Source organism: Dermacentor albipictus, chromosome 9, assembly GCF_038994185.2.
Source record: "Dermacentor albipictus isolate Rhodes 1998 colony chromosome 9, USDA_Dalb.pri_finalv2, whole genome shotgun sequence".
Taxonomy (NCBI): Eukaryota; Metazoa; Arthropoda; class Arachnida; order Ixodida; family Ixodidae; genus Dermacentor; species Dermacentor albipictus.
Genome location: NC_091829.1, coordinates 36814712 through 36832597, shown reverse-complemented (window position 1 = coordinate 36832597; position 17886 = coordinate 36814712). Strand labels below are relative to the sequence as shown.

Here is a 17886-nt window from a genome sequence, read left to right as displayed (position 1 = left end):
CTTTTACAATAAAGCGAGATCAGGCCCTAGCTTGAACGGAAAGTTGGAGTAACCGGAACACACACACACACACACACACACATATATATATATATATATATATATATATATATATATATATATATATATATATATATATATATATATATATATATATATATATATATATATATATATCATAATGCGCGGACAAGCGGTCGTCGTTACATGAACCAACGCTCCTAAATGTGTCTATAGTATAACGTTGACATGCACAACCACAAATTACTGTCGGCAAAATGGGGATTTTAAAGGGTTATTCTAGGGGTATCTCGGCCGTGGGGCTGTGACCTAGGCACATGAGGTTCACGTGACAAGGGCGAGTGTTTACGTCTTTGCGTCTCGCTGTGCGTGATGTCAGCATATGTCAGTGTGTGACATTGCAGTGCGCCGTGTTGTAGTGTGGCGTGCCTGTGCATGCCTTGATTCCCAGCTGCCGTTCGTGTGCCTTCACTGTTGTCACGCCTGTTTTCTTGACCAGCCAAGTGAGCCGCCAAGCATATTTTTCGCCGTTCAAGAAGCCGAAGGAAACCGAAGGTGATTGCAAAATGCTGCCTGCACTTTCGGATGCCGTTATGTCTGTGACCTGTTGCAATATCCTTCGAAGTAGGTGACATTCGATAACCGCGGGCGTAGCCTTACCGTAAATTAACAGAACAGCCAAACTTCGTTTCCGTCAAATGCTTCTCGTCTCTCTCATTAACGTACGTGCAGGTTCAAAAACGTGTATAAATCAACCGTGATCTTATTTTCCGTTGCCTTGTCCGCAAAAAGCCGTGTTTACAATATTATAGCTCTCTTGTTTCTCGCTGCTGTTGCGGCGCTGTACGAGCCGTCGCGGCGCATATTATATCGATGGCAATTATATGAATACTTGAGGCGCGTTCGCCACGGCAGCGCCGTGTTGTCACGGTATCGATAGCACACGTGCGGCTCCCGGCGCGCACGGAGGTTTAGACGCGCACTGCGTTTGGCTGTCAAAACGATCAAGCCAAGTGGAGAGACCTGCATGCTCCGCTCAGTCGGCTCTGCAGCGGACATATCCTCGATTGGACGATCAGTTTTGGCGATACTGTTTATCACTTTCGCATGACTTAGTACACAACGAGTTGGATGTTTGGATCGGTCTTGCCCAACTAACCAATCGGTCCAACTGGTTTTCAGCTAACCAATCGGCGCGCACTGAAAGTGATACCTACTACACCGTCGAAGCGGCTCAGTGGTGCGTAGGCATAGCTGGCAGTTGGCTAATCTTTAATGCAATAGGGTTAAAATTCCTCATCATGCGCCCTTCGTTAAGGGCGCCGTGCGTGTCGCAGAAAGACCGCGGCGCCGGCGTAGTTGTCCGCGAGTTAAAATTTCCGTATATATTTAGGTAAATGTATATGCCACGCCTTGCTATATGGCATGCAGTATATGCGGGTTGTATTGCTTCACCATTCTATCACCAAAATTGCTCATACCTTGTCTTACATGCTTGTCAAAGTTATTCCTCAGAATTTTGAGAATATGACAAACCACAAACAAATGTCATGAAACAAAGCCCCAACATTGCATGCGCTTTATGTTAAATCTTCGCAGACTTAAATAGTAAAAGTGCAAAACAATAACAGAAACAGTTACATAAGCTTCAGTTGCCGGGAGTCGTGAGAAGTAGTGGGGGATCTTTGAATGCTATGGCGTTCCACTCTTTAAAGGCGAAGCTTAAGCGTCCTCCAATTTTTTGGTCTGTGGGTACATATATGCTTGGGCTGGCAACTACTGAAGATGCCTACTATTATGTTCGTGTATGTGCTTACCGAACGAAATGGCATAAGCTTGTGCACCAGCAAAAGTAAATAAATAAAGCTCCAAATTCATTTTTTACAGCACAGCCTAGACTGACAGCGTAGCAGAGTCAAGGCAGCAGTATCTGCACCAAATCGGTCAACACGAAACAGATTTGCAGCCTCGGCAATCACGAAATTTAAAGTTAACTTTATTTTATCACAGAACAGTGAGAAAGAATATGTAAATGAATTTCCATCCATGTTGTTGCTATAAAAAAACTAAATCAATTTTGCCATTGCAATTCGTTTTCCTTTCTTTCTTTTTTTCCACACTGTCCGATTATTTGGATATATTTGTGGCATGTCTGTGCCATGGAAATCAGTTAACTGTAAATGTGTGCATGGTCGGTTGAGCCAGTAGTTGAGTTACTTTGCACAGAAGTCCGAGTGCAGTTCGAGGTGCCAGTGAGTAGTTTGTCTCCTGTAATGTGGGCCTTACACAAGTATATACGGTGATGACATGAGATTGTTAGGGCTTCCTTATAAACATGCTTACCAGTTATTGCACATATTGCATTCATTTCTATTAACCAGTTACCATGTGAAGTGTGTATCTGATGCTTTTTTATACTGTTTGATAATTGTGCCATTAGCATTCCTAAAGAATACCATGCTTCAATGTATCCATGTTAAACAGTGACTGCATACAACACATTTTAGTGATGATTATACAGCAAGGCAATAAGCATGCAATGCTGTGTGATTGTACAAAGTGATGCTACCCGATGTCAATACTTCTTTGAATGCTGCTGGCTGTGCTGATTTATAAATATTATCACCGAACCCCAAATAATTGGTTTCTTGGGGTGGTATGCAGGCCTGCCTGAAGCAGCTGCTGTCACTTCAAGCTCAGCATGGATACTTTCATCAAGTCTTTCGTGGTGTGTGCCTGCTTCAGTTTTCTCCTCAGTCTGGCACATGCTTTTGATGATGAATTTGAAAAGAAATGTAAGTTATTTGTAATGTCATTATATAGCACTGCCATGCCTACTTTGATGCAAAATGAGCATGCTTCTTTGTTGAGCTTTCTTGGTGGTTTCTTAAGGAAAGTCCAGAAGGGTGTGGGATTGGGCTTGTTGGTAGAGCATGGCTTGTTTTTATATACATTGCAACAGAAATGGAGAGGACAAAAGAGTAAACGGAAAGTTAAAGCTCTCACTAATTCGGTGCTGTGTTCACTCTTCTGCCCCCATTGTTGGGCTGCCTATCAAAACATTAGGTCAAGGAAGTGATTGTTCACTTCTTTGATGCTTTGCTACAGACAGGCTGCAGAGCATGATGTTACAGGGATGTGGCAATCACATTCTGTGTAAACAGAAACGTTTTTGACAAACCTTCATGGCATATGAGTTACCTCAGCAGGCACGAATTGTACATGTGGCCAAGTCTTCAAAAGTTACATTGCTGAAACTTCTGCTTGAAGCAGTGAACAGCATAAAGTAAAAGTGTCAAAAGTGTAATTTTTTTTAGCTCGGCTATGTCTGTTTTTTTTACAAACGTGCAACTTATCTCTATGGGGTGTTTAATAAAACTTTAACTGTGCTTTAAAAAGAAAAAGTCGCAATTCATGTGTGGGTGAAACCTGCAGCACATTTTCAACAGTCGTCCTGAGCGACTTAGAATATTTAGTTCAGGTGCACTTGCCTGGGTAAATAGCTTTAATGATTTATGGGACAATGTATAGTCATTTTTTAGTCAAAGTTGTACTTGAAAAAGTTGCAGGACACATTCTGTTGGAACACTTGACCCAATTTATTCCTTGAATCCGTATTCTATGTTTTTTTCTTGCAATTTTAAAGAAAGCCCATGAAATACATGGATTGCAATACTGTCATATATGTGTTTTCAGTGAACAGTGTGTTCGTGCTGTGCCGCACCAAGTTAAGTGGATGGGAGCGCTTCATTCGGCTGTTGTCGACAGTCTGTCAGTTATCACTTGCAGCCGTTGCGGTCTTTTATTGTTATGACAGAGTTGCTGATGGAACTGTCTGGCTCAGATTTGACATGGTCTGGTCACTCCTTCACGACAGGCATGCAGACTTTTTCTTTGAAAGTGCATTTGAGAGTACCGGAACCGAAGTGTGCATTCGCATAGTCATGTTCTTTATCTTATATTTTTCATGGCTTTATTCAGGTCATGCAACAATAAACTTAATATAAAATATTAGCTCCATAGAAACAGCCACACAGTGTTCATATGAATGCTCTGTAGAACTTCTTGAAGTGGAGGTTCTGCTTTAAACTGAATAGTAAATATGAATTTTTGTATGGTCTTTGAACTAAACAACTAACTCAGTGCACAAAAAGTTTCAAAAATACTTAAAGTATCATTGTGACTGGGAACAAATATTGTCTACGAACTATGTGCTACCTTAAAGAAATGTTTCAATCAAGCTGCATGGAATATATTGTATGTTTCTAGTTTGGTGGAACCTATCACATTGCTGTTCTTAAGCTCTTAGCAGTGGAGCCAATGTCTGCAACTCAGCACTTTTTGCATTTCCTTCATTTTTTGTCGGTCCCTATATTGTACCTCTGCCCGTGAGCACTATGTGTGTGCATGTGTGCGTGCGTGTGCGTGTGTGCGCGCGCGCGAACTCCACCGCTGACACCAACCAACATCATGATCGCATCACAACAAGCCTTGGACATACCGAAGCACACTGGATCAGCGGATGATGGGCTCGTGGAACACTGGTTTTGCCTATTCGAGCTCCCCGCATCCGCTGCATCATGGTTGGAACAGGACATGGTCGCCAACTTCAATGACTACGTCACTGGTGAGGCATTTCGATTCTACTTAACGCACAGATTTGATAACGAGGAATCATGGGAGCAAATCAAGGAAGAGATGATCAGTCGATTTAAGGTATATGCTGCAGACTCCTTCATTATCTATCAGCTAGAAACATTCCAACTGGTCCGCCGCAGTCCCCCACAGTCTCCACGTAGCACTCATCATCGGTTCCAATCAAAGTTGCGTATGACCAGATCGTCGACAACTTTCCCATGTTGTGATCCTCCCAAGAAGAGGCGCGCAAAACGCATGCCTTGCACATGATAACAACCGCGAAACCATCTTCACCATCTACGCTCTCGACATTTAACGTGCTCACACCATTGTCTTGTACGCACGGACCTGCCACCGGGTTTCTTGTCACGTGACACTTCAATGGCTGTCAAACACCTTATCTCAAGTACAGCTGTCACTTATTCCAATGAAATGAAGCCAACTTGCTTAGTGTGAGGACGAAATCAGAATACAAGTACCAGCACCAACGCACCTACTTTCCAAGGTGAAGACATTTTGGAGCCATACACATCTAGAGATCTAGCTGCTTCGAGACTCTCAAGCCTGCTGAGTACTACACCTCAACAAGACGCTGCCAGTTCAGAAGCATAGCACACACAAAGCAGCATCACGCACTGCAGAAATACCGAAGCGCCCATTTGTCATGTCGTTGTGGCAGCCCCAGGAAAGCCTTCCGAGAAGGCTGCCACCATAGAGTTTCTCACTACATTACCTAGAGGGAAATCTGACACTGCTGCGCTGTGGTATGCTTGGGAATGCTGGTATATTGTGACTTCGGATTGGCATTGTTCTCGGAGAGACAGGACACCTTGAAGACGTGCTTGGCCAGCACCGTTCCGTCTGTCACGATGATTCATTTTCTACTAAAACAGCATTTGAAAAGCTGTTTTGGCTTTATTATTACGCAAAAACATGTTTTGTTTAACTATGAGAACTTGTTATTGCGTGTACGAATACATGTTACGTAAAAAAGTATCAACGGGCCGCTAAAGTCGGAAGACACACGGCAAGGTTTGCGTTCGCTTTGAAACAGTTTGCCGTCTGTTCTTGCTTTTCTTCATTCGTTCATGCATTGTAGGTGAGTAAAGATGTAATATGCGTGAATGGAAACATTTTATGAAGATTTTACTTTGAGAATGCGTTATTTGTGTAGCCATGTCCACGTTTTAGATGAAGCCAACACGAGCCTCGCAGACACATATACCGTCATTCCCATGACGGCACGGTGCCCATAAACTCCCATAGACGGTGGCGCCAGATTTCCCTCTAGGTGTTATAGTGAGAAACTGTACTTGCACTCACTGCACTCGCTGCCAGACAAATCTCGCAAAAAGGAGCAGTGTACGCACCAGTCATTCATCTCTACATCAATTAGCGCCAGCAATCAAAGGCATATTCCGATAGATACGCTACCTCAACAACTGTTGCAATAACATCACAATGATCAACATCCGCAACTTCAGGAACTACTTCAGCGACCACGAAGACAACCTTGACATGGATGATGACGATGAGCGTTGCCAAAAGCCCAGATGCAACAAAGAAAACATCTGTGTTCAAGGCAACTAAACCCAAGGTGAATGCAACGAATACGACGTTTTGCAAGAAAGAAATGGTGTCGTACACACCTTCAGCATCACATATCAGGACTGCTCCCACACCAAGGATTGCTGCGACAACGCTGTGCACAAGGGTGAAAAAGGCAGACATTTTCCAGGCATACTGGAACAACAGAGACGTCGCCTCAGTGACCCAGTCTACCAAAGGTTCAAGCCGAAGACACTGTGTGTCTCCATGTTGCAATGACACCCGAGTTCCCACGGCTCCCATGTGTCCAAACCTTCCTTCATTGGGGCATGCATATGTCGTCCGGAGTGCTACAGCCAGCCTGGACCAGCTGAGCTCGGCTGGACCTCACCAGACTGCCGCACTAACATCGTTCATATGTGAGAACATTATGACGGTATCATCTCCCCTTGTACCTACGACTCCCTCAGTGGGAGAGAAAAGCATTTGACGATCTGCACAAGGATGGCACGGTGCAATAGTGGAGAAAGAGATAGACGAAGAATAAAAGGCAGTGTTCGGGCGACCATGTTTGTCTCCATCCGCAACCTCCTGCTCGTGTCACGTCTGTGCGTGTGTTTGTGCATGTGTGTGTGTGTGTGGATAATTCCTCTTAATGAGCTTTCACATTTGTCATATTCTGCTGTGTCGTTAAGCAGTCTGGAATAGTATTAGTAGTTGTAGTAGTAGTAGTAGTAGTAGTAGTAGTAGTAGTAGTAGTAGTAGTAGTAGTAGTAGTATGTGCTTTCTAAGCAGAGCTTCTCAATTGTGCAGTTACACAGCCCTCACTCCTTGAGGAGGATGAAAGAATTCATAGTGGCATATATGCGATGTCCCAGTGAAGTTTCACAAAGCCTTGAACCTGAGTCTGGAAATACTACTCTTCAGAGAAAAGAAACGAGAAACTTAATTGTATACAGAGTGTGATCATTGCGGGCCACCAAGGAGTTGTCTTTTGTCTGCATTCACAGGGACTCTCAGCAATAAATGCAACATGCTGAGACAGCCATTAGCATTTTCCTGAAGCATCATAGTGAAAAATAACTTCTATATATCATGTACATACTAATGCAAGTGCTTAACTGGGTGTATATTACAACTTCATCATGGTCAGCGAGCTTTCTTTATTTGGTGATTAGTCGTGTCTGATCATTCCATCATCCTTGGTATATTATTTTACTGCAAGTGATGTATGCAACTTTGCTGCTTTGTTTTGTTCTGGTTAGAGAAACGGTACTAATAGAGAAACCCAATTTGAACTCTTTCTTATCTGCTGTCATCAAATGTTGTAAGTCTGTATGATCTGTGTAAAATAAACTCAATATTTGCACAGGGAAAAAACACAGGACTGCGTTGCCTCCTGCAACAATCTTCATAATCTTTGTTGCGGTGACGGTTGCAGCGGGTTGTATCAGCATATTGTGTGCCTGCCTTCGACGACAACACAGTCTGTATGTAAGTATAGCAAAACAGTACATACTTTGAAATCAGTGCATATTTTTCTTGGTGAAACTACAGTATTGGTTACAATTGTACAAAGCCAACAGTAAATGAAGCACCAAGGAAAGCATGGGCAAAATTGATTTTTAATTGAAATGTTGAAACATTATCCCCTTTGGTGCTAATTAATTCTGTCCTTTGAAAATTTAGCTTCACCTCATTTATTGTACCTTCAGAGTCAAGAAAAATGTACAACTGTAGTGCGGATCATGTATTTTCAATTCTTCACTGAAATTTGTCAAGTTTACGGTAAGTGAGCTCCATGTGAGAACTCTGTGCAGGAACTTCAGAGATGAGAACAATGAACTTGTGAACCAGCTATAGAGCCACTGGAAAAACGTGCCTAATGTAAAACATTGCAAAAGATAACGTAAGAAGTGAATCCTTCTTTGACTGTCAGTGCAAGACGATGTAAGAAGTGCATTTAGCATTATGCTTTAGATCATATTAATTGTATTATCAAGCATTTGTTGTTTTCTTTTTATGTATTGCCTTACACTGGTTCACACTTCATGTTTATTCCAATTTTTCTTTATCAGTGGAAATTGTTTTCTTATGTACAGTTTGCTTTGTACACTCAATTTGTTGCTTGTTCTTGCACATTTTAGTTTATAACCTAGTCTATGGCTATGGATTTAACCAGTCTTGCCTATATTCAAGTGTTCTAATCAAAAGAATGTGCTAGAAAGAAAGAAAGAAAGAAAGAAAGAAAGAAAGAAAGAAAGAAAGAAAGAAAGAAACAAACAAACCTGCTATGTGATGAGATACTTGAAACCAAGAGTAAACAACCAGCCATCAACGTTGCAAGTCGATCGTTTTACCAAAAACACTTTACTCATATTGTTCAAACTTGCAGCACAGGTCCGATCAGAAATGTGTCAAGATTTACGCTACACATTTTATATGGAATTATTTTCGTTAATGTTTCTGCTTTTGATACACTGTCTTGGTGTACACAATTGTGCACATGGCACTTGAAGGGTATTACTGAAAAGGAAATGTGAATGAAAAGACAACTTCCTGCCAGTGGGAGCTGAGCCCACATTTTCTGAATTGCAAGTTTGATGATGTGCCGGCCGGGGCTAGGTTTACTACATGTAAAATGATGCACAAGGAAGTGGAGAGGGGGTGGTTGCATCTGTAGCTCGGGCGGTAGAGCATCACAAACGTAATGCGAAAGATGTGGGTTTCGCCTCTTAGTTTCCTGAGAAGCAGTTCTTTTGTTACGATTATTCGACTGGGCTCGTTAATTGAGCGAATCCGTGATTAATCTTTTTGTGATGCAGCTTTGAGTGATGCCAGAGCAAGAAAATATCAGGGCAATAAATGAACACAGTGCTGACTTGTGACTGCATATATTTGCTGAAGGAGCACTGAATAGAGGGCCTGCAAACATCGCATGGCACAATCGCAATAATAAACCAAAGAAGTTTTGAAATATCTGTTCCCTAACTTGTGAAAAAATCCATCAGCATCCAATTTAACGCTTCACCATGAAGCCTTCCTTGAGCTCTGTGGACAAATATGCACATTTGTTTGATTTCAGGGATGAATGCCTGAAAACATATTGAAAATAGTGAAATATTGTTCATTGGAAAGCCAATTCATAATTCTTGAATGATTGATGTCTGCCACTGTCGTGAATTGTTGTCAGCAAGAACTGTTGTTTGATGGTGGGCGAGCAGATGCATGACCGGCCACTTTTTGCACAAATATCAATTACTTTTAAGGTTATCTTTTTTTAATTAACAGAGAAACCCATTACTATACCATCTCCATGTGGTATATGCCATAGTAAGTTATTCACGCTTTTTCAAAACAAAGGCCTTTTCTGTATATTTTACTGCACAGCCAATACAACACTGTTTTTTTTTTAATGTGCCCAGTTCATTCTGCTCTCTTTTGATAATTCTGAGCACTTTACGTTACTTTCACGAAAACGTTTTTTGCAATGAACTTGAGGAGATTTGACCCTTGCCACGACGCTGCCGCATTTTATTTAGTGTGGCACTTATGCCTCTAGTGGCTTCATTTCCTTTGATTACGCCTGTACCGATTTGGGCATGTCAAGATCCTACTGTCAAAGTGACACTAGCCAACTGCAGGTTATAACAGTATGACCTGTTCCATGACCCGAATCGCTGGTGAGCCTGCTTTCTCGTCAATGATGCAGAATGCCAGTCCCCGCATTCCACCTCCGCTGGCGCCGGCTGCCCCTGTTGTGACATCGGGGGCAAGGATGCACTCTCCCCTTGAAGCATATCCCCTAGTTTCGGGAGGAGCACCATCACCTCCAGCCATGTCATATCCCCAACAGACTTACCACCCCCAGCCAACTGCACCATTCCCACAGGAAGGCCCCTGCATGGGTGACTATGCAGCACCACTGGTACAACCGTCTGCTGCACCGTTGCCATCGCCATATGCACCATTCGATCCACCACCACCTTATGTCAGTCCCCCTGCAGTGAATTTCACAAAATCGTAGATAAGCTAGCACAGCCGTGAATGGTGATCGCACATGTGTTGACTCGCTGCGGTGGCTGAGTGGCTGTGGCATTCTCTCGCTGAGCATGAGGTCGTGGGTTCGAGTCCTGGCCACATTCTAATGAGGGCGGAGTGAAAAAGCAGTTGTGTACTTAGACTTTTGCACATGCAGGAGAACCCCAGGTGGTTGAAATCAATTCAGAGGTTGCTTCTGGTGTTTCAGAGCTTGTTACCGCATAAACACGGGAAGAATTATGCCAAACACCACTCTATTGCATGGCCTGTTGCATTTCCATTTCCTCTATAGACGCAGGAAAGAATTCAACAATGCCAGTGTTTGTGTATAGAATGTAGTGTAAAAAAGAGCACCATGTATGCAAAACCATGACGGCTGAATGGCTGGTTTGCTTGCACTCTGGTTTCTACCAGAGGTGGCATTTTGCAGTGAATGCACCGCATAAGCGATGTGTACCTCTTACTCATCCCGACTAAAATGGAGAAGTAATGCAGCCAATAGTGGCTCCCAGCGCATCCACCACGGAGTGCCAACTACTATATATGAGAAGTCGGAGTGTGACAAAGCCAATGGTTAAGCTGCAAAAGTTATGCATACCTATCACTTTGGCACTGTAATGAATGCTCCCTACACAGAGGTCTCTAGCTCAAGCGTGCACCATCAACCTGCCACTGTCCTGTGCTTACACTGCAGCCTGCTCCATGGGAGGCCAGCTTGCACATGTGAAGCCTACTCTCAGCTCACCACCTCCTTCTTTTTTTTTTTCTTTGACTTGCACTCTATTTTTGTACAGGAGTAATCAATAGAATACACTTGACTCTTATTTCATCCGAAGTTCTATTGTTCTTGTTTTTATTGTTCAAAGGTAGATAATAGAGGAGGGCAGGCTGTGGGTTTTTTAACTGTCTCACCTGTCGACATATAGGCACTTACCTGAACATAGAGGCACTTATCTGAATACACTCAATTAAACAGATGCCAAAGTATCTTGCATACATGTTTATTATGCAAATCTGCATAACGTGTACATATACCGTATATAAAAGATGTGCACGGATGCACATTGTGCAGTCTGGTGCCCAATGTTGTGATGTGCGCTGCCAGGGCCTGCACGCTTCTCCAGGAGTAGCGTCGCCAAAGTAGTGCAAGCTTTCTCACAAATCCACGCTGCACCCTTGGAGAAGAGTAGCACTGTCTCGGTGTTGGAGGCAAGGCTCCGACTCCTGAAGTTGGACAGTAGCTGGTGGCATGCAGTGGGGCACATGCTCTGCATTGAAAGAGCTGGTGCTTGAGAGTCTTGGGTGCAGTGCAGTTGGTGCCAGTGGTCGGCACCGACTGTTGTGCTTGCACACAGCTTGCATATTTAAAAATTTTGGTGTGCATTTTTACGGGTCCTTGTTACAGATCTGTAGGTTCCCGAGAGTTCTGTGCCACGAGTGGTGAAGCCTTGCATCCTCTTTGCACAAAATTCTTACTGATATTAATCAGAACTGATTCTGCATTGAAAGAGCCGGTGCTTGAGAGTTCGGGTGCAAGTGCAGTCGGTGCCAGTGGTCGGCACCGACTGTTGCGCTCGCACACAGCTTGCATTTTTAAAATTTTTGTGTGCGTTTTTACAGGTCCTTGTTACGGATCTGTAGGTTCCTGAGAGTTCTGTGCCACGAGTGGTGAAGCCTTGTATCCTCTTTGCACGAAATTCTTACTGATATTAATCAGAACTGATTCTGCATTGAAAGAGCCGGTGCTTGAGAGTCTCATGTGCAAGTGCAGTCAGTGCCAGTGGTCGGCACCGACTGTTGTGCTTGCACACAGCTTGTATTTAAAAAATTTTTGTGTGCATTTTTATGGGTCCTTGTTACGGATCAGTAGGTTCCCGAGAGTTCTGTGCCACGAGTGGTGAAGCCTTGCGTCCTCTTTGCATTAAATTCTTGCTGATATTAATCAGAACTGGTGCTGTTGCACAAGAAGCAAAAGCTTGCTTAGTGCAATGCACACATTTCAAGGTTGAATTTGCAGGCAAAGTGCAATAAAATGCTGGCAGTGTTATAATATTGCGAATTGTGAAGTTAGAAAGAATTTTGCTAACTTTGTTTAGAAATTGAAGGACGGTGAATGTTTGTTACAACTTTTCGGTAGACCTAACTCTGTGCTCTTGTTACTTTATTGCACAATGGAATCTCTTAAGTTTCCTAGGTGGCCAGTCTGGGGATAGTTAGAAGATAGTTATTATTTTGTTCACTTGCAAAAGAACAGTATGGCATTCACTCCGCTGTTTCTTGTATTTACTTTAGTGCAGTCCTGTATAATAACCTAATGTAGTATATATAATATCTAAATGTATGGCGCAGATTTTAAAGGTCAACTTTCTCCTTATGTTTCTGATCACTGCACCATTTGCATTTGCCACGCCGCATAGCTAGGCAAACAAAAACGCCCCTGCTGCTATGCAATCAAATACTTGTTTCTCTTGCGGTTGTGATCAGGAGCGCTTCTCCGCTGGAGCTTCCTCCATGTCATGCTGTCAGAACTGCGACTTGTGAAAGTGAGCACCTCTCTGGTGAAAGCAGCTTCAGTAAAATTTTAAAGTTGATAGTCATATTTGTGTACTACATCATGCCTGAGATTTCGCTTTTTATTACCCATTTCATTCCTCTACTTCCATTTATAGTAGTAGTAGTAGTAGTAATAATAATAATAATATTAATAATAATAATAATAATGATAAGAGCCTATATTGCCAAAAAATATATATGCAAAGGAATAGCCAGCCTGCATAAGCCAAAGCCTTGTGTGCAGGCTGGGCAGTCTCATTGATCTATGTTCGAGCTACGAGCAATAAAATCTTCCTAAACAAAGCCTAAGGTAAAAGGACAAACTACAAGATAGAAAGAAGACATGTTCTCAGAGAAACATTGCACATTTATAACAGTACACACATAATACTGGACAAAATGAATACGTTTAGTAGCCGAATTTTCATTTGTTACAAACGTTCTGTATCTGTAACCCATTTAACCTGTGAAAATGTTTGGCCATAGATACCAGTATCACTGGGTGGCTTTACATTTTTCCACTGTTGAGCGCTATGGAATAGAAAACAGAAACAACACTACACAGGATGAGTGAGTAAAGAGCACAGGACAAAGCGCTGACAAGCAACCAAATGCTTTATTTGCGGAAGCAGCATATAAAGACATCATTGAAGGTGACATAAAGAAAAGAAAAAGAAGGATAAGCATTAGCCACGGAGATAATCCTGTTTGTTTGTTGATAGTGTGAGGGATGCAGAACTGACGCATGCGTCGCCACTTGTGAATACGCAAAATGCCTCAAAGATATTCACAGATATTCGCATAGTCACAGATACTTGCATATTCACGAGTGGCAGCACATGCATCAGTTCTGCATCTCTCATGCTATCAACAAAAGAACTGTATTATCTCCGTGGCTAACGCTTATCCTTCTTTTTCTGTTATTTATGTCACCTTCAGTGATGCCTTTATATGCTGCTTCTGCAAATAAAGCATTTGGTTGCTAGCCAGCGCTCTGTCATGTGTTCTTTACTTGCTCATCCTGTGTCGCACTGTTTTCGTTTTTTATTGCAAAGATGAACCAACCAGCCCCTTTGAACACACTGTTGAGCACTATGTCTATCTGTTGTTTAGTTTTTACACTACGAGTGATATGACTTTGTGCAGAACCAAGAGGCCACAATGCAAAACCAGTTTTAACTGATGTGTGCTAGTGATTTTTGAGTTCTTGCGCATTTACTCATTGTCACTATCTAGTCACCTTATAAGACAAAGCACTAATTTCATATTAGAATAAGGGTATCTGAGGGGCCCAATATTTTGTTTGTCACAGTCATACTTCTGTGAAGTTTCATTACAATATACTGTGCAAATTAGTAATTTAGGTATAACATATAGCATATGCTGTACTGTCATGCCAGTGAGTGAATGAGTGCGAAATGAAGGTTTTTTTTTTTAACTTTAAACAATGCGATTCATCATTCACAGTAAAAAATGACTGTTTCTCAATGAGTGTGGTTCTGTGAAACCGCTACTACTGCCAAAGTTTGTTCCCTACACATCTTGTGTATTGAAAGCAGTATTTTTCTGGAATCCTTTGGATTTTTATCTCTTACAATGGCGAGATGTGATAAATACAACAGTTAAGTGCTCTGAGGCAAAAGGAATAAGTAGAAAGACACAACACACAATTTTGCATTCCTTATTTGTCCTCATTTTAATGCTCTCTATGTGGTACACTGAATGACTACTGTGTTTAGAAGCACTATATTTTTTAATAGCATACATTTCACTTTATACAGAGATGCAAATGGCAGTATAAGAGGATTAGGGGTTACATATGATTAAGCTTCAGGGTTGAAAGGACAGCTTTGCATTTGTCACTTGATAAACCAAGCTCTGATAGCTGTCTAATCTGCCCTGACTGTTGTGTGCTGACTGGAAGGCACCTTCCTTGTAAGAATAATTAATCTCAGCACAAAGAAATCCACCTTTCAATGGAGGTTTTCATTGCAAACATTCCAAAATAATTCTGAAAGTCTTTGAGTGCTCCGAGTTTGCCAAAATAATGTGATCCACTGGCAACAGCCACGACTCAGCTAGATTGTGCTCTCGAACTTGAACTGAATCTAAGCACAGCAACATTGCAGTGAGAATCGCAGGCATTATATCATCAGGGACCACATTCTAAATTGATCGCTTTGACATGCATTACTTTTGGTATTCATTGATTAGCTGAGCCAGCAAACGGTGCTCATCACTAGAGTGCGGAATCATGCTGCTGCATCAGACAATGTTGAAAGTAACCCTGCAAGTGAATGACTTCTACGCTGTCCCATTACTGTTATTACACAGTGACACAAAACCGTCTACCCCATGTTGATCAGCTAAAAAAAAATTAAGTCCTTCCTTTATAGTTTTGAGTTTGGTACACAGCAAGAACCACTTGCACCTTTTATGCCTCCCGACTTGGATATATTTGTCCAAACTATTCTGTACTTTATTTACACTGCCTAGTTAGCTAGCATATCAATTGATTGAAAGTCCTATATTGTTTAAGAGTTGGCATAGAAGGCCACTGCGAGGGAAGGAGGAGGTGTCAGACTGCACATCATTCACCCTTCTTCAGGATAGTGTCTTGGTCCAGCCTATCCATTATAGTATAATTCACATGTGCTTCCTGCCACAGTTAATCAGTGGCCATAGCATTCTGCTGCTGGATGCTGCTGCTGTTGCGGGTTCAATCCAAGGCCACGGCAGACACATTTAGAAGGAGGCAGAATGCAAAAGTGCTCCTGTTGTGTTGCCTTGGGTGCACATTAAAAAAAAAACAAAAAAACACTGTTGGTCAAAATAATTTGATGCACTCCACTATAGTGTTCAATAGTCTGCGAGTCACCTGGGATATTAAACTGCAAAATTTAATTTATTTTTAACAACGGGGCTTGTAATGTTTATGCAAGTTGTCATTTGCTGCGTTTTCAGTTCCAGTGTCACTGGTGCAAAGAGTTACTGTGGCACTTAAGTTAAATCCACCATTTGTTACAATGAGTCTCCTGCAGTTTTTACATTGACTACCGTTTGCATTAAAAAAGACCGTGTTTGTCACATGCAGATAGCTTTAGTGTGGAACTTTGTTCCCTGACCTTCTTGTTGAAGTGTTCGTCTACAACTTACATATGCAAGCTTTAAACTGACGTGCACACCTCGCTTCACACTGCCAATGCATGGTGTACAGACTGTGCCTTTTTGGCTCCTCAAGGACTGTTGTTTTATGCTCTCCATGTTCTGAATGTGTTTGCAGATCTTCTCCGTGTTCATATTTACGCCGTGAATGTGTCTGCAGGTGTGAGGTCTCATAGCATTTGTTTGTTTGTAGGTGTGAAGTGTTTAATTTGCTGCACCCGAGTGAACATTTCTCGCCCTCGTTATGCTTGGGCTTTCAGGATAAATGTGTATACATCAGTCTCTTACAGGTGCCTTCTTTTATACTGTGATATGCTGAACAATCACATTATGTCTGCTCTGTGTCACAATCTGTGTTGACCTTTGCAATGTATTCCCATCTTCACTTAGAAAATTGCCATTTATACACGCACCATTTTACTTCTTGCATTGCAAGTGTGTATGTTGCCCTGTGTACCGGCATTTCATTTCAGTTGTTCCTGAGGTATGAATAAAGATAATTTACCACTGTACTACTTTTCTTTTGTGCAAGTGAGTGTTTCCAGGCTATCACAGGTGATTAATGTTAGCTTGTAGTGCTTGTAGGATATACAGAATGAGCAGTAAGTGCATGGCCATGAGACAGTTGATCCTGCCTGGGTTGTCTACTGTGTAATCTTCATAAACATGCTGCATGAAAAATTTATTAAGTCACACACTTGCAGTAGGGGTGGAGGGGTTTCTGCCAGGACACTGAAAAACAATGTGTATAATGGCTGTGTAACTCTTTCAAGCACTTACCTAAATAATTTTTTGCAAAGTCCATATTGACACACTTGAAACTTTGCACACATATAAACCACGAGATGCCCTATTCCTTCAGAATGTAAACTCTGTGTCATGTTCAATTCTTTCAGGACACATTCTACATGATTTGTAAAACACTATTCTAGCACTCTGGAACGCATGTGTTAGTAATTTTCTATAAAGGCTGTAATTATATCCATTTTAAATACTGTTTTCAAATCGCCAATAATATGCCTCAATCCATCTCAGCGTGCAAACTGAATTTCCCTGCCATGTTTAGTTTTCCAAGGAAGCCGGGAAAAATGTACTTGCTTTATTTAATGCCCCTAAAGAGGAAGAAAATGTACTTTAGCAGTTGTGTCTAAACTGAATTGCCTACTAACTAATTTAGCTTTCACTGCACATCGCCCATAGAATCCCCCACCAGTTGTGTAAGTTGGTTGCCACTTTTGTCTCTTCCAGAATGCTGGAGAAATATTGTCTGCATTTTGTATATTACACCGTAAGCAGGAAGAAAATGAGTGTTAACAACTCTGTGCACGATGGAGTACTTCTTTCAGGACTCTAGGAAAACATGCATATAACATTTTCAATTACTTCTAGCTGCACTATAACACTGTCACTCAAAATCAATCAGTTATGGTGTGCAGCTTGCGGCCTAGCAGCTTGCGCCATCATTTTACAGACAGAAGTACCTACTCTGTGGTCCTAAATTATAAGTGATATGCCAGCAGTGTGCATAGATTGAAGCACTCTTGTCGGTTTTTATTGCAGGAGGCATGTGGGCCTCGTTCTTTGGAAACATGATTGGGAACTTTGGAATTTGTATGCACAAGAATGCAGCGATGTCACTTTTTTCATTTTGTAAGTTTTCTTTAAAGCTTGGGAAGAAAGAGCCGCATGTGAGATATCATTTGGATACAACTTTGTTTGGGACGTAACATGCTCAGCAACTTCTCAAATAAGACATACAGATAGTCTGAGTGAATCAAGCTGGGTATGAGAATTCTGCTGTTTGTCTCATTTGCATGTTAAATGCCACTTTAAAAATAAATTTTGTTGAACAAGGTTAAAATAATGAAAATTTTATTCCAATTCTTTTCTTTCTTGCACTTCATCAGTAGTCTCAGTGGA

At 41.8% G+C, this 17886-nt stretch overlaps 1 protein-coding gene across 2 annotated transcripts; it reads left to right on the top strand.

The window, feature by feature from the left end:
* The first annotated feature begins 222 nt into the window (after positions 1–222).
* Positions 223–16478, top strand: LOC135906469 (nematocyst expressed protein 3-like). 2 transcript variants are annotated; one of them, XM_065437855.2, is made up of 5 exons: positions 223–576; positions 2686–2816; positions 7580–7701; positions 9920–10198; positions 11869–16478. In XM_065437855.2, the coding sequence occupies exons 2-5, from the start codon at positions 2723–2725 to the stop codon at positions 11887–11889; spliced, it is 516 nt and encodes a 171-aa protein (XP_065293927.1). In that variant the 5' UTR covers positions 223–576; positions 2686–2722; the 3' UTR covers positions 11890–16478. The 2 variants fall into 2 exon arrangements, 1 of the variants encoding a protein (XP_065293927.1); XR_010565734.1 differs by lacking the exon at positions 223–576 and adding an exon at positions 1100–1261 and having other exon boundaries at positions 9920–16478.
* Positions 16479–17886: the final 1408 nt, after the last annotated feature.

Bases quoted from the DNA above. Each gene is read 5' to 3' on its own strand.
- LOC135906469 (XM_065437855.2), top strand. From the start codon at position 2,723: ATGGATACTTTCATCAAGTCTTTCGTGGTGTGTGCCTGCTTCAGTTTT. The intron at 7,702-9,919 runs GTAAGTATAGCA...TCAATGATGCAG, and splicing joins GACGACAACACAGTCTGTAT to AATGCCAGTCCCCGCATTCC. The intron at 10,199-11,868 runs GTCAGTCCCCCT...GCGTTTTTACAG, and splicing joins TCGATCCACCACCACCTTAT to GTCCTTGTTACGGATCTGTA.